Source organism: Telmatherina bonti (assembly GCF_933228915.1).
Source record: "Telmatherina bonti genome assembly, chromosome: 8".
In the NCBI taxonomy this organism is placed as follows: Eukaryota; Metazoa; Chordata; class Actinopteri; order Atheriniformes; family Telmatherinidae; genus Telmatherina; species Telmatherina bonti.
Window position 1 is genome coordinate 6,145,427 of NC_136626.1, and position 14,946 is coordinate 6,160,372.

Sequence of the window (14,946 nt, forward strand, 5' to 3'; positions counted from 1 at the left end):
ACTGCTTCCTCCTGGGAAGCCTCGTGGGAAGTCACACTAACGCCTAAAGTCCTGGCAGGGAGACCATGCAGAACAACCCCTCCCTTGTGCTGAAATACAGACAGTCTAATAGTTTCCTGCGTCCTTATCGTCACAATAATCAGTGACGTTCAGACATCGTACATGTATGTAGGTTTAATAAAGAGCTGAATGCTGCAGCAGGTAGCCGACACATTACGTTACAGTAGTGGGGGGATGGAGCCTGCTCCAGCTGCTACCAGGCAGGTAGGCTTCACCGGGACGGGTTGCCAGTCCAGCGCAGAAAGACCCAGACCCGGCTGAGGCCCGTACCCGAAGCCCCGTTGCTGCCGAGCGCCGATGCTAACCAGCACGTCGCTGTGCAGTCGGAGCTTTCTGAGCTCAGATCCAGAAGACGATCAAAACGTTTGTGAGTCCAGTTCTGTCAGCAGATTACATAACGGCTCAGAGAGGGACAAGGAGCTGTTGTACTGGAGAGACGGCAGCCAATCGCAGCGCAGCAGCTCTGTCTCTAATCTTTCAGCCATGATCAGTGTTTACATGGACGTCAGTCTCCTCCGGCTTCGTTCCTGAATATCTGATCAAACTTGTATCTGAGAATAGAAGTAGATCTTCCAGGTTCTCGTCTGCCTGCTGGCGTTCTCACGATATGTAGTCAGTTTCATCCTGTAAAACATTTTCACACCTCGTTAAAGTTACTTTTTATTGTTGTTTTTCTGGTTTTCTTTATATAAAACATCCAGAAATGCAGAGAAACTTTCCCAGGTGCCTCCATAAAACGCCTGCAGCTCATTCCTTTAATGAAATAAACATCCATAAAGCTCCACATCTGTTTGTGCCACATCTGTACGTTAGCATAGTTAGCATTCGTCCCGCCGGCCTGTCTTCCTGCTTTTACATGCAACATGTCCGCAGCAGAGACGGTTTATCCGCTGCAAGCATCAGCGAGTTGATCTTTGCTTCTGTTTTACGTTTCGCCTTGTCTGTTTTAAACGACGGTTTTGTGTTTTACCTGTTTTACCGGCATCATTCTGCGTCCAGGTTCAACAGTTTATTACAGAGAAAATGCAGCATGTTTGCATTGTTTATTAAGCTTTTATCTATTTTTACAGGTTTATATTTACAGGAGAAATTTTACCTGCTGATGTGTTGAAACAATACTGCTGCTAAAAAGCATCTTATCTTTATAAAGTACAGAGAGCGCAGACCTCCGCCAGGCTGTGGCCGCTTTTCAGCTTCTGTCCACATCTGTCCGCCGTAAAGAGTCCTGAACTGTTGGAGTTCAGTTCCTGACAAAGCAAAACCGATTTGTCTTGTTGGAGGAAAAAAGTGCTTTTAAACCAAAAGTTGCTGAACTTTTCCTCCGACAGAGAAGCTTTTTATCTTTTAAAGATTTTACTGGATATTCCGAAGACAACAGAGTTTATGAAGAAAACAGAAGAATGAAAACAGAAACATTAGCAGATTTAGAGGACTATAAGTCAGTTGGCAGCAAAACCCCTCCCACCCATTCCCAAGCTTCATGTGTATCATTTAGTCATCGTAATGTACGCGTGTGCAGTGGTCACGCTGCAGATCCTGCATGGCGGCGTCGTGGTGAGCACTGGTTCACACCTCCGCTTGCAGTAAAACGCAGTTCATGTTTGCATTTACTCAGAACACGGCAGAGTGGAGCATAAAACACCACGAAGGTAACATTCAGGGCAGCTTTACTCGAAGTTCTGTAATCACACGGTTACGGCAACTTGCTGTCGTCCTGTGTGTTAACACGTCGTACCTGCATCACGCCGCGTCTTCGCTTCACATCTGGAGCTTTTTGTCTTTTAGAGTTTCACAGAAAAATAGTTTAATTACAGAGAAAATGCAGCTTATCTTTTCATTTAACCTTTATTTTACTAGAGATAACGAACAAAACCGAGGTAACAACCTCTTTTACAACAATGTCCTGGTAATGATATTATTATTATTATTATTATCAATAATAAAGCTGCTAATAAACAGTGGAGGGGAAAAAAGGGATGCATAAAAAAGGTTGTAAATCCATTTCTAATGAGACTTTGTGTTTTCCAGGCTCTGCAGCACGGCTTCTTTGACTTTGAGATGTTTGACGTGGACGAGTACGAACACTACGAGGTAAAAACCAGAAGCAGGGAGCCGTGCTCCACTTCACGCTTCACATGAACTAAAGTTCAGCGCAGTTTGGTCGTTTTACGTTGGAAGTGTGAATGAAAGGACTAACCAGCAAACCTGAAGGCTGCAGCCGCTGGGATCCGGCTTGTTTCGGCTTCTGGCAGGAGGTTTCCTTCCTCTGGACAGAAACTCCCCGTGGTGGACGAGGCCGCGCTCCAACTCGCCTTTTCAGACCAGACAGACAAAACTTGCATTAAAATGTTGTTTTTACTGTCAGAATCTTCTGAAGACGGCAGATAATATTCCCACAGATCAGGGATGTTTTGGTCCGGTCCCCGAGGGGCCGTCTCCTGCCGGTGCTGGGCGGGTCTCCGCCGGTGCTGGGCGGGTCTCCGCCGGTGCTGGGCGGGTCCCAGCCGGCGCTGGGCGGGTCCCAGCAGCAACGATCCTGATTCAGATGATCGGATCATTAACAGCCAGCTGTTAAAGATCCATTTTGTCTGAATCAGGCGCTGCAGGAGGGAAATGTCCCGGACCTGCAGCCCTTGAGGATTTAAAGACTCCTGCAGCAGACAAAGTCACACGGAGCATGTTGATGTGCACGTTACATCTGCAGCTCCTCTCCTTCCACCTCCTCTTGCCATTTCAGAACAGGTTTGTCATGATTCTGCAGTGCATGATGGGTAACGTTAGGGCTGAGCGATATGACCTCGATTACCATTTATTAGCACTTATTTCTGCATCATTTTACTTTTATTCCTCGTCGCTAAACGTGAATTTTTTTATAATAAAAGAGCAAACGTTAAATGAGTTGAACACAGTTTAAATTTATGTGGTCATTTAATTCATATATTTAAATTATTTAAGAGAAATTTCAATTTCCAAACATGTTAAATAATTAAAAAGAACAAGATTACTTCAAATTTTACTTCTGAATGTTTCATTTTCTATAACTGTGCAGTCCTACGTAACGGTGGGGGGGGGGGGGTAGCGTCTGAATATGTAGGCGTTGCCTGTAACGGGACAAACACATGGTTTTATTTACTCAGTGCAGCGTTGGCAGGAGAATGAACATGTTCATGGACTTGTTCATTCCCAACGCTGCCAGTAAGGTTAGGACACCTGCACCAAGCTGCCACGGCAACACCTGGGCACGCTCAGAAAGCAGAAGTGTGGCGGCTGCAGGGTCATTCACCAGTCAGCGAGGAGTAACACCTGCCGTCACGTCGTCTTCATCAGGAACAAACTGAACAAGTTTCAGAAAGAGATTTCCTGTTTGAAGCAGCACTCAGACATGTAGACTGCAGCGCCCCCCTCAGGATGGCCGGAGTAATGACACTGAAAGCTGGTGGGAACGTTTAAAGCTGCAGTTCTCGTCACCAGTCATGATTCAACGACTCCAAACACTCAGATCTTTCTTTATTTTTCTCCGTCTGACAGAGTTCGGTCTTCTCCACGTCTCCTAAACTCCTGATGTTCATATTTAACCCGAGTCTCTGTCTTTTCAGCGCGTGGAAAACGGAGACCTGAACTGGATCGTACCAGGAAAGTTTCTGGCTTTCAGCGGACCTCATCCTAAAACAAAGATAGAAAACGGTGAGGGAACACCTTCAGCCTGGTTCTGCTGGGATAAACTCGGGCGTCTGGAGTAAGAAGTGTGTGATACCTGCTGAGTTAACAGCTGTGGTTGCTCCGCCCCCTCAGGTTACCCTCTGCACGCCCCCGAGGCTTACTTCCCCTACTTCAGGAAACACAACGTGACCACCGTCATCCGCCTGAACAAGAAGATCTACGATGGAAAACGGTTCACAGACGGCGGCTTCGACCACTACGACCTCTTCTTCGTAGACGGCAGCACGCCTAACGACATCATCGTACGCCGCTTTCTTCACATCTGTGAGAGCACGGACGGCGCCGTGGCTGTGCACTGCAAAGGTGAGGGGCGTGCAGCCGGCATGAGTCTCAACTGTTCTGTCTTCATCCTGTTCGCCTCGTAAGGCTTCTGCTGACATGAAGCACAAACTTCCCCTCCAACCCGCCGTCAGCCAGCGGCTCCTCAGCCGTCTGGGGTTGTCCTTCCTCTGCCGCCGAGACGGAAACAGAGGTGAAAATCTTTCCTTTCTGCAAAGCGTATGAAAAGTAGAAAGATTAAATATTCATCAGAAGTTCTGAATAAAGTGAAACAGAACGTTGGCTTCAGCAACACGAAGGATCAGCCCCACAGTTCTTCCTGTTTCTGTTCATTCTCTGTCAGGCTTCCCCAAACTGGGCGTCCTACGATAATCCCAAGTAAAAACACAAACTCTTAGATTTAACAGATAAATGTGGTCAGAATGAAGGCGTTAATTAATCTGTGAAATGAAACAGTTTCTCTTTTTAACAACATTTCTGCTCAGAGTGAAGGTTTACTCCGGTAGAAAAGTGAATCTTCAGCGTGAAGGCGCTTCATCCTCATCGTTTTGTTTTAAAGCCTGACAGCAGCCTTTTGATTGGAACTCTGGTCCGTTCGCTTCGTTGTGAAAACCCAGAATAATTCTGGTTCAAATTGGTTCAATCGACTCCGCTTCAAGTGGCCCAAGTACAGGAAGCAGACCACAAAACAAAGTGCATTATGGGTTCAGCACATAAAACACAACCTAAACATACGTGCTTGTGGGGCGATGGGAGGTTCTGGATGGCGCTGCAAACCGAAGCTGTCCGACATTATCCAACAGGAGAACCAGTTTTCTTCTTCGCTGGTTGTCTCGTCTTCGCTCTCAGTAAGTCTTGGTGCAGCGCAGGAATGTGTTATTTAGGAGGTTTAGATTCATTAGAGGAGAGGATTTATACTTAAATATGTTAAATAATTCACGTTAATTCCACAAATGAGTCTGTTTGTATTTATGTGTGAACTGTGACAGTCATATTAAAAATCCCTGATTTGTTTAATTAATAACATGAATGTCATGTTGGAGTTTGTCTGGAGGTGTAGTTGTCAGCGAGTCCAGCAGGGGGCGGTGTGGTCCCACTCAGAGAGGGGGGGAGGTAATTACCGTCACGGCTGATGTCTTTCCTCCTTGGCTTTGTGTTTACACACACCTGACCAACAGCAGACCCTCCTAACCCCCATGGAAGCAGGTGTTTTTCTTTTTTATCTTAAAAGTCCTGTATTTTGACCAGAGGTGTATAAACCAGCTCAGACAAGCCTGTTGGTGAAAACACCTGTTCTAAACGCACAGATAGATCCAGAAACATGACTTCTACTTTAGTTTTACCTCTACTTTCTACAACTCTGACTGTTAATCAGTTAAACACCTCATGTTGTCGTCGTTTTGCAGCGTTATGTCAGGACCTGGTAAAGACTCAACACTTTAAAGAGGATCTAAGTGAAGAAGTTGGTTTTCCTTTTTCGTACTTTTATGCATATAAAGCATATTTACTGTAAGTCAGAACCATCCAGAACCTGAATGGTTTGGTGTCATGCCCTTTATTAAATGGAGATTTAGTGGAAGTTTTATCGTTTCAAACCTCACTAGAATGGTTTATTTCTCATCAGAAACATGGAATAAAAACATCTTTTTCATGTTTATTTGAACGTGAAGATATTCTGTAAGAAGAATAATCGTCTGAGTGTTGAAGATGTGTCGGATTAGAAGTTAAAGCTCATGTTGCGTCAGGTCACGTTGAGGTAAAGGACTCTGGGGGTCGAGCGGACCCTGTGTTGGTTCTGGCTCTGGGGACTCTGGGGGTCGAGCGGACCCTGTGTTGGTTCTGGCTCTGGGGACTCTGGGGGTCGAGCGGACCCTGTGTTGGTTCTGGCTCTGGGGACTCTGGGGGTCGAGCGGACCCTGTGTTGGTTCTGGCTCTGGGGACTCTGGGGGTCGAGCGGACCCTGTGTTGGTTCTGGCTCTGGGGACTCTGGGGGTCGAGCGGACCCTGTGTTGGTTCTGGCTCTAAGGACTCTGGGGGTCGAGCGGACCCTGTGTTGGTTCTGGCTCTGAGGACTCTGGGGGTCGAGCGGACCCTGTGTTGGTTCTGGCTCTGGGGACTCTGGGGGTCGAGCGGACCCTGTGTTGGTTCTGGCTCTGGGGACTCTGGGGGTCGAGCGGACCCTGTGTTGGTTCTGGCTCTAAGGACTCTGGGGGTCGAGCGGACCCTGTGTTGGTTCTGGCTCTGGGGACTCTGGGGGTCGAGCGGACCCTGTGTTGGTTCTGGCTCTGGGGACTCTGGGGGTCGAGCGGACCCTGTGTTGGTTCTGGCTCTGGGGACTCTGGGGGTCGAGCGGACCCTGTGTTGGTTCTGGCTCTGGGGACTCTGGGGGTCGAGCGGACCCTGTGTTGGTTCTGGCTCTGGGGACTCTGGGGGTCGAGCGGACCCTGTGTTGGTTCTGGCTCTGGGGACTCTGGGGGTCGAGCGGACCCTGTGTTGGTTCTGGCTCTGGGGACTCTGGGGGTCGAGCGGACCCTGTGTTGGTTCTGGCTCTGGGGACTCTGGGGGTCGAGCGGACCCTGTGTTGGTTCTGGCTCTGGGGACTCTGGGGGTCGAGCGGACCCTGTGTTGGTTCTGGCTCTGATCCGATGGGAGAACACGTTATCAGACCCGCTGATGTTCCACCAGTGTTGGTGGAAGTCCAGACTGTTTGGGTCAGAACTATCTGGTTTATTCAGTGATGCTTCTCTGGCGACTCACTGCATATCCCCTCTCTCTCTCCTCCAGCCGGCCTGGGCCGAACGGGCACTCTGATTGGCTGTTACCTGATGAAACATTATCGCTTCACGGCGGGGGAGGCCATCGCCTGGATCCGGATCTGCAGACCGGGCTCTGTGATTGGCCCGCAGCAGAACTTCCTGGAAGAGTAAGTCTTGTATTCCTCTCTGGGTTCTTTCTGGACTGAAAATGAATAAAAAAGCAGAAAAAAAGATCTTGAGAAAGCAGGAGAGGTGATACAACAAGGCCCGGCTGCTGGGAGGCGACATGGGGGGGGGAGAGGGCCAGACCCAGAGGAAAAGTAGAGTCCAGATGTTCTCCTGAAGGGTCTGAGCTTTACTGCCTTTACTACTGACGGTTGTTCCACAGGAGAATCTGTCATGTTCCCGTTTTACACATTATTCTACAGGTTGAAGCCAAACACGGCGTGGAGTGTCACCATACGCCACGCTCCACCCCGCTCACTGGGAACCAGCTGCCTTTGTCTGGATGAATGCACGGAAACCTGCATGTTAAATGTTAACAGCTAGCACTGTCCTGTTTGTTTATTTTATTTTATTTATTTATTAAGATAGCAAATACACATACCGAACAAACACCATAAACAAAAATAAACATGAATAAAAAGGTCCAAAACACCTGATTAAGTGTTAACTCTGCAAACTGATGAAACACAAACCAAAATTTTTCAGCATTCATCAATCATCCTTAAAGGTAGTCTGATATTAGTGGACTCCAAACAATGATAGTTTCTTCCTCAGCATTATGTACGCGCGTTGTAGACGACTCTAGACCTGCTACATCTATAAAAGATAAATCCCACCGTGAATGTGGAGGTTGCAGTCATCTTCTAGGCCACAGCGAGCACAGTCCTGTTGTAGGGTCTTCAATCTGAACTAAAAGCTGCTGATGGACTCCACGAAGGCGTTCCAGATTAAACAGCAGCTTCTATTCCAGCTAGTCCTCTTCTGCAGATCAAGCCCTCCGAGCTGAAACTGCAGAATCTGTCTGCTATGTGTCAGACTCACTGGTGTTCACTGGTGATGTGTGGTTTACGACACGCAACCCAGTTGGCTTCAGGGAACATCGGTGTCAGTAGGTCCGTGATTCTGATGGGAACCCCAGAAAAGCAGATCATTGCTCCACTTTGGAGTCGATTACTTAAAAATCTACCTTTGCAAAATGAAGATGAAGTTTTGTTTGAATGTGTCTGAGGTGAAGACTGAGGTTGGACAGTCACTGCTGCTTTCTGCTTTTTAAATGTTAATTTTCCCGGTGGGAAAACAGTCGCGTGTCAGGACTGAAGATACTTCTGGTGTTTCTGACTTAATCAGTTATCTGAGTTTCCATTCAGGCAGTTTGCTTCTCCTGTTGTCCGTCCACACGTTTGTCTTGGCTGGAGTTTTCTGTTATTCTGCATATTTTAATCTGCTCCTCCAGATAACGATGATCTGGCGCTCTGCCCCGGCTCTGTTATGTCACCATACCCCAGAGAATAAAGTTCACGCAGACTTTGGCCAATCACGGTCTTGTTTTCCCCGTCAGCTGTTGATGTGTAAGCAGATTCCTTCAGATGGGAAAACCCTGCATTAGCGGCTGAAATCCTGAAAAGTAAAGTAACGAAGAAAGAAGAGGATGGACTGAATAAACACACCGATACAAACTGCACTGAAATAGAAACCGTTGTTTCCAGCTACCTGCTTCGTCTTCTAACTTCTGGAAAATATAGTTCTACTCAGCTTTATTTATACAGCACCGGTTCACAGCAGTCTTTTCACTCCTCGCTGTGGTCCAGTGAAGCCTCGTTTCCACCATCGGGTCGGTTCAGCCCGACGGGTCGGGTCGGGTCGGGTCGGGTCTGGTCGGGACTGGTCGGGTCGGGACTGGTCGGGTCGGGACTGGTTGGGACTGGTCGGGTCAGGACTGGTTGGGTCGGGTCGGGACTGGTCGGGTCGGGACTGGTTGGGTCGGGTCGGGACTGGTCGGGTCGGGACTGGTTGGGTCGGGTCGGGACTGGTCGGGTCGGGACTGGTTGGGTCGGGTCGGGACTGGTCGGGTCTGGTCGGGTCGGGACTGGTCGGGTCAGGACTGGTCGGGTCGGGTCTGGTCGGGTCGGAACTGGTCGGGTCGGGACTGGTCGGGTCGGGACTGGTCGAGTCGGGACTGGTTGGGTCGGGACTGGTCGGGTCAGGACTGGTTGGGTCGGGTCGGGACTGGTCGGGTCGGGACTGGTCGGGTCGGGACTGGTCGGGTCGGGACTGGTTGGGTCGGGACTGGTCGGGTCAGGACTGGTTGGGTCGGGTCGGGACTGGTCGGGTTGGGTCTGGTCGGGTCTGGTCGGGTCGGAACTGTTCGGGTCGGGACTGGTCGGGTCGGGTCGGGTCGGGACTGGTCGGGTCAGGACTGGTCGGGTCGGGTCTGGTCGGGTCGGGTCTGGTCGGGTCTGGTCGGGTCGGAACTGGTCGGGTCGGGACTGGTCGGGTTGGGTCGGGTCGGGACTGGTCGGGTCGGGTCGGGACTGGTCGGGTTGGGTCGGGACTGGTCGGGTCGGGTCGGGTCGGGACTGGTCGGGTCGGGTCGGGTCGGGACTGGTCGGGTCAGGACTGGTCGGGTCGGGACTGGTCGGGTCGGGACTGGTCGGGACTGGTCGGGTTGGGTCGGGTCGGGACTGGTCGGGTCAGGACTGGTTGGGTCGGGTCGGGACTGGTCGGGTTGGGTCTGGTCGGGACTGGTCTGGTCGGGTCGGAACTGGTCGGGTCGGAACTGGTCGGGTCGGGACTGGTCGGGTCGGAACTGGTCGGGTCGGAACTGTTCGGGTCGGGACTGGTCGGGTCGGGTCGGGTCGGGACTGGTCTGGTCGGGTCGGAACTGGTCGGGTCGGAACTGGTCGGGTCGGGACTGGTCTGGTCGGGTCGGAACTGGTCGGGTCGGAACTGGTCGGGTCGGGACTGGTCGGGTTGGGTCGGGTCGGGTCGGAACTGTTCGGGTCGGGACTGTTCGGGTCGGGACGGGTCGGGTCGGGACTGGTCGGGTCGGGACTGGTCGGAACTGTTCGGGTCGGAACTGGTCGGAACTGTTCGGGTCGGGACTGGTCGGGTCGGGACTGGTCGGGTTGGGTCGGGTCTGGTCGGGTCGGAACTGGTCGGGTCGGGTCGGGACTGGTCGGGTCGGGACTGGTCGGGTCGGGACTGGTCTGGTCGGGTCTGGTCGGGTCGGAACTGGTCGGGTCGGGACTGGTCTGGTCGGGTCTGGTCGGGTCGGAACTGGTCGGGTTGGGACTGGTCTGGTCGGGTCTGGTCGGGTCGGAACTGGTCGGGTTGGGACTGGTCGGGTCGGGACTGGTCGGGTTGGGTCGGGTCGGAACTGTTCGGGTCGGAACTGTTCGGGTCGGGACTGTTCGGGTCGGGACTGGTCGGGTCGGGACTGGTCGGGTCGGGTCGGAACTGTTCGGGTCGGGACTGGTCGGGTCGGGACTGGTCGGGTCGGGTCGGGTCGGGTCGGGACTGGTCGGGTCGGGACTGGTCGGGTCGGGTCGGGACTGGTCGGGTCGGGACTGGTCGGGTCGGGTCTGGTCGGGTCGGGTCTGGTCGGGTCGGAACTGGTCGGGTCGGGACTGGTCGGGTCTGGTCGGGTCGGAACTGGTCGGGTCAGGACTGGTCGGGTCGGGTCGGGACTGGTCGGGTTGGGTCGGGTTGGGTCGGGTCGGGACTGGTCGGGTCTGGTCGGGTCGGGACTGGTCGGGTCGGGACTGGTCGGGTTGGGTCGGGTCGGGACTGGTCGGGTCGGGTCGGGTCGGGACTGGTCGGGTCTGGTCGGGTCGGGACTGGTCGGGTTGGGTCGGGTCGGGACTGGTCGGGTTGGGTCGGGTCGGGACTGGTCGGGTCGGGACTGGTCGGGTTGGGTCGGGTCGGGACTGGTCAGGTGTAAATGTGGTGTGTAAACTGCAACGTCGCTCCCCCCGTAACCTCGCCTGACAGGCGGAGTGTCAGCCAGATAGATACATAACCGCATCGCAACGCCTTTTCTAAAGCAGAACCGAAACACGGCCATCATCCGACTGTGTGTGTTCTTTCTTCCTCCACGGACATCTGAGGAGGAAGCACCAGGAATGGTCCTGATGTTTCCTGGTTCTTACTGGTGCCACTTTTAACTGAGATTTCAGAAACAAAGGATAAATAATGTTGCACAGAACAAGTCGTTTCTGCTCTGTTTCCATGCCAAGTCTGACAGGAAGTGATGCGTTTAGCGCCGCCCTTGCAGGTTGGAGCGGTGAGATTGGTACGTGAGAAGCAGGACGGGCCGGGTCGGCTGTTGGGGTTCCCGTCCCAGTTTTCACTCGTGAAAACCTGACCCGACAAGCCCTGTCGATGGAAACAGAACTTTATATTCCAGTTAAAACCAAATCCATCACATCATTCCTGTCAGACTTTCCACCAATCAGAGAGCTTAAACTGACGGTAACGTCCAATCAGGAGCAGCCAAAGATCAACAAGTGATGAGAAAAGCAGGAAAATAATGATCCTCTATGGCTGGAATAAAGCCAGGAAGATGTTTGGGATGCAGCTGAGGTGGAGGTGCTGCAGTGAGGACGGCAGGTAGATAGTAGCAGGAAGACGTGTGGAAACATGGAAACTGTGTGTGTGTGTGTGTGTGTGTGTGTGTGTGTGTGTGTGTGTGTGTGTGTGTGTGTGTGTGTGTGTGTGTGTGTGTGTGTGTGTCAGTCAGACGTGAGAGAATGTGTAGATGAGAAAAGGCTTGGTCACTGCTGATCTATGTGTGTTATTTCTACAAACTTCTGGTTTGACAAAAGCAGATTTTTAATTAAATAAGTTTTAATTTTTGGGAGAAATATTTTACAAATATGTTTTCAGTTGTTTTTTGAGCTGAACGTTTATTTCTTTTCCAAACAAGTAAACAAACTTCCTCAGAAGTTTTTCTCACGTCTACATGAAGACAAATTGACGCCATCAGGTTCCCTGCAGACTCCATCCTCACATCAGTTCTCTGGTTACCAGCAGAGTCCGGCTCATATTAATGCTTCAACGATGACTTATTAAGCTGCAGCATGAAACAGGTTCAGCAGTTAGCAGGTAACTTGTTCCTCTTGTTAACATGACTGAACTCTTCTGCTGACTCTGGACCAGCTGAATGTTTTGTTCTCGGCTGAACAATGGTTGGAAATGAGGTGGATGTTTGTGCAGCTGATTCTGCTGCGTTCTGTGTTCCGAGCCTGAACTCAGCCTTTCTCCACAACCTGCTGAAGATAAATCCACGTCTATGTGGTCGATATAATGCTATCTCAGCCCCGTATGCATGTAGAGGAGCGTGCAGGTGCTGAAGTGTGTGTGTGTGTGTGTGTGTGTGTGTTTTAACAGGAAGCAGGCGGCGCTGTGGTTGCAGGGTGACAGTCAGCGTTCCCAGAAGATGAAGCTGGAGGAGAAAGCTGTTCCTCATCTGATCACCAGCATGGATGAAATGTCGTTAAAGTCCAGCCACAACGGCAACGTGTCCCGGTCGTCGAGCTCCGACCATCTGCAAGAGGTCTCTCTCTCTCTCTCTCTCTCTCACTCACACACACACACACACACACACACACACACACACAGAGAAATGATCCGTCTTGCATCCTCTGTTTAAAACTAAACATAGAAAAGTGCTGTCAGTTAGGAAGAAGATATGAGGTAAAGAGGATCAAAATATTACATAAAATCAGAATAACAGGGTTTGATATAAATAGAAATATTTAACTTTCAACCCACTCCTGGCGCATCTTTACGCCCGATTGTTGCACGCGCTCGACAGCTGCCGGCGCATTCATGTGCTGAAATACAGTTACACAGTTCACTGTGGGTGAACCTGCACGGCCACATTTAGAAGACAACGATGTGTCTGAAGGGGAATGTTTGAGCTATTCTTCAACGAAGAGATCATCGCTCTGTTTGTCCGCGAGACTAATCGGTATGCGGACCAAGTAAAAGAGTCGTGTTGGTAGAATAAACCCCTGGCGCCTCATTTATGAAGCTGTCGCACAAAACCCGCCGTAACCCGCCAAAACCCGCCGTACCCAATTATAGTCAACTTTTGGGATTTATCAAAACACGACTTGGTTGCGTGTTGACGACCTCCACGCCAACTCTGACCCTGGCATACGCACAACATCTGGAGAAATGGGAAACGGCGACATCAAAGGCAGAAAATGAAACCAAAGAAATGTTGTAGCCTACATAAACAGCATCTGCAAAAAAAAAGAATTATAAAATAATTAAAAATAAATTAAAAATATTAAATATAATAAATTAAATTAATAATAAATAAATTAAAATAGAAAATAATTGCATTAAAATGACGTGTCGCCCATCATCAGGCTGATCAGGGTGTTTCCTCCGACCTACAGATACAAAACATGAAGTAATGGTTGGATATAAAATGCTCCCCAATGCGTAAAGGCGCACAGTGGCTTATCTGTCCCTGCTGGTGGAACATGGAACATGGAGACTCTGGAGTCAGGCCGGCACCTTCCAAAAGGAAATGACTGACAGGTCGGGTCCGGTCCTTTTCCCAACCCAGAGCGCAGAACAGAACTATGTTCTCCACAGCCAGACACGCCGTGGTGTGTCTAAACGCTGCTGCTTTACGTCTAGAAGTGATGCAACACATCAGAGGTGGAGAATTCTGATTTTTTCACAAGTTTATCTTCAGTCTCGTTTCTGTCAGGGTGGTGTTTATTTCTCTCCATCTCCTGCAACACCTACTTGATGGCAGTTATTGGTTCCTCTGCGAAGACACTGCAGCTAGGACACAAGGTGGAATCACTGCCCCCCCCCCCCCCTCTCCGACCACATCTGCAGCGCTGCAACCCAGCTGGGACACACAGGAACACCAGTATGTTCCCAGTAAATAAACTGGAGTCAGAGACGTCTCATTTATGTCCGTTCATTTTATAATCTGAAACACAGGAATGAAGCACTTCCAGCATCATCTGGAGCATTTTGTTCCAGCGTATCTCTGGACTCCTTCATTTTCCCACCAGCTTCCAATCTGTGGGAGTGGGCAGCAGCATATTTTTACATTTTACAACCTTATCGATGAGAATTTCTACCTCATTTTCTAGAAAATTTCTCTTTTTTTTTCTGTTTTCCATGCTGAACTGTCATGGAAATGAGATGGATTAACATTTATCAGGGGTGTTCACCTGACCTTTATGGCCATCACGTGGGCGTGACAAGATGTGCACAACATTTAGTGTTGATCCTGATTTATGAAGGAAACAGGCGTGGGACGTGCGTGCGTGCTGCTTTGTAAATCGTAAAGTTTTTTTGCGCTGCATTTCCTGTTTTCTGTACGTACGCCACCTGTAGTCAGTGTTGTTCTGCACAGTTTGATAAATGAGGCCCCTGGTCTTTACCAGTAAAAAGTTCCAAAACAAAACTAAATCAATTTTTGTTTGTGTGTTTTTTTTATTTTTTTATTTTTAAGAAATATATGCAAAAGACAATGAAAAAGTCACTATGATCATATTTTTTCATTCTTATTTAATCCTGTACAAAATACCAGGCTGTTACACTAAACGAGATATGTGCCTTTGAAACAAATATGCATGATTTTATTTTGTTTGTCAAAAAGAATGCAGATTTATGCATGGATCATTTCCTCCTCCTGTGGGATTTATCCCTCTGAATCAGGGGTGTCAAACTGCAGTCCTGGAGGGCCGGTATCCTGCAGGTTTTTGTTGTCTCCATGCTCCAACACACACCTGACCGACACTCAAAACAGGTTGACAAGAAGCTGCTGTAGCCATTGATTTGAATCAGCAGTGTTGGTGGAGGGAAACAACAAAAACCTGCCGGATTCCGGCCCTCGAGGACTGGATTCTGACACCCCTGCTTTGGATGGAAACACGGGCTGACTTGTGATGCGCTTGTTTTCTCCTCCAGGGTGAGCCTCCAGACAGCGGTCCAGGCCTGACGCAGGGAGACAAACTGAGAGCCCTGAAGAGCCGCCGTCCTCCTCGTCCGGCCACCACTGGCGCTCTGAGGTACTGAAACCAGAAGCAGCACCGTCGCCCTGAAACGTCCTCATCTAACCCAACCAGAGCGCGTCCACGCCAAGACC

The 14,946-nt window shown here is 50.1% G+C and overlaps 1 protein-coding gene across 1 annotated transcript in view; it reads left to right on the plus strand.

Annotated features, from left to right (window-relative positions):
* cdc14ab (cell division cycle 14Ab) overlaps positions 1-14,946 on the plus strand; it is a 46,484-nt gene that overhangs the window by 16,434 nt on the left and 15,104 nt on the right. Inside the window, exons 7-12 of the mRNA XM_079245310.1 lie at positions 2,089-2,151; positions 3,657-3,744; positions 3,853-4,083; positions 6,844-6,982; positions 12,210-12,375; positions 14,769-14,869. Of these exons, the coding sequence (XP_079101436.1) occupies positions 2,089-2,151; positions 3,657-3,744; positions 3,853-4,083; positions 6,844-6,982; positions 12,210-12,375; positions 14,769-14,869 (788 nt within the window). The remainder of the gene's footprint in view (positions 1-2,088; positions 2,152-3,656; positions 3,745-3,852; positions 4,084-6,843; positions 6,983-12,209; positions 12,376-14,768; positions 14,870-14,946) is intronic.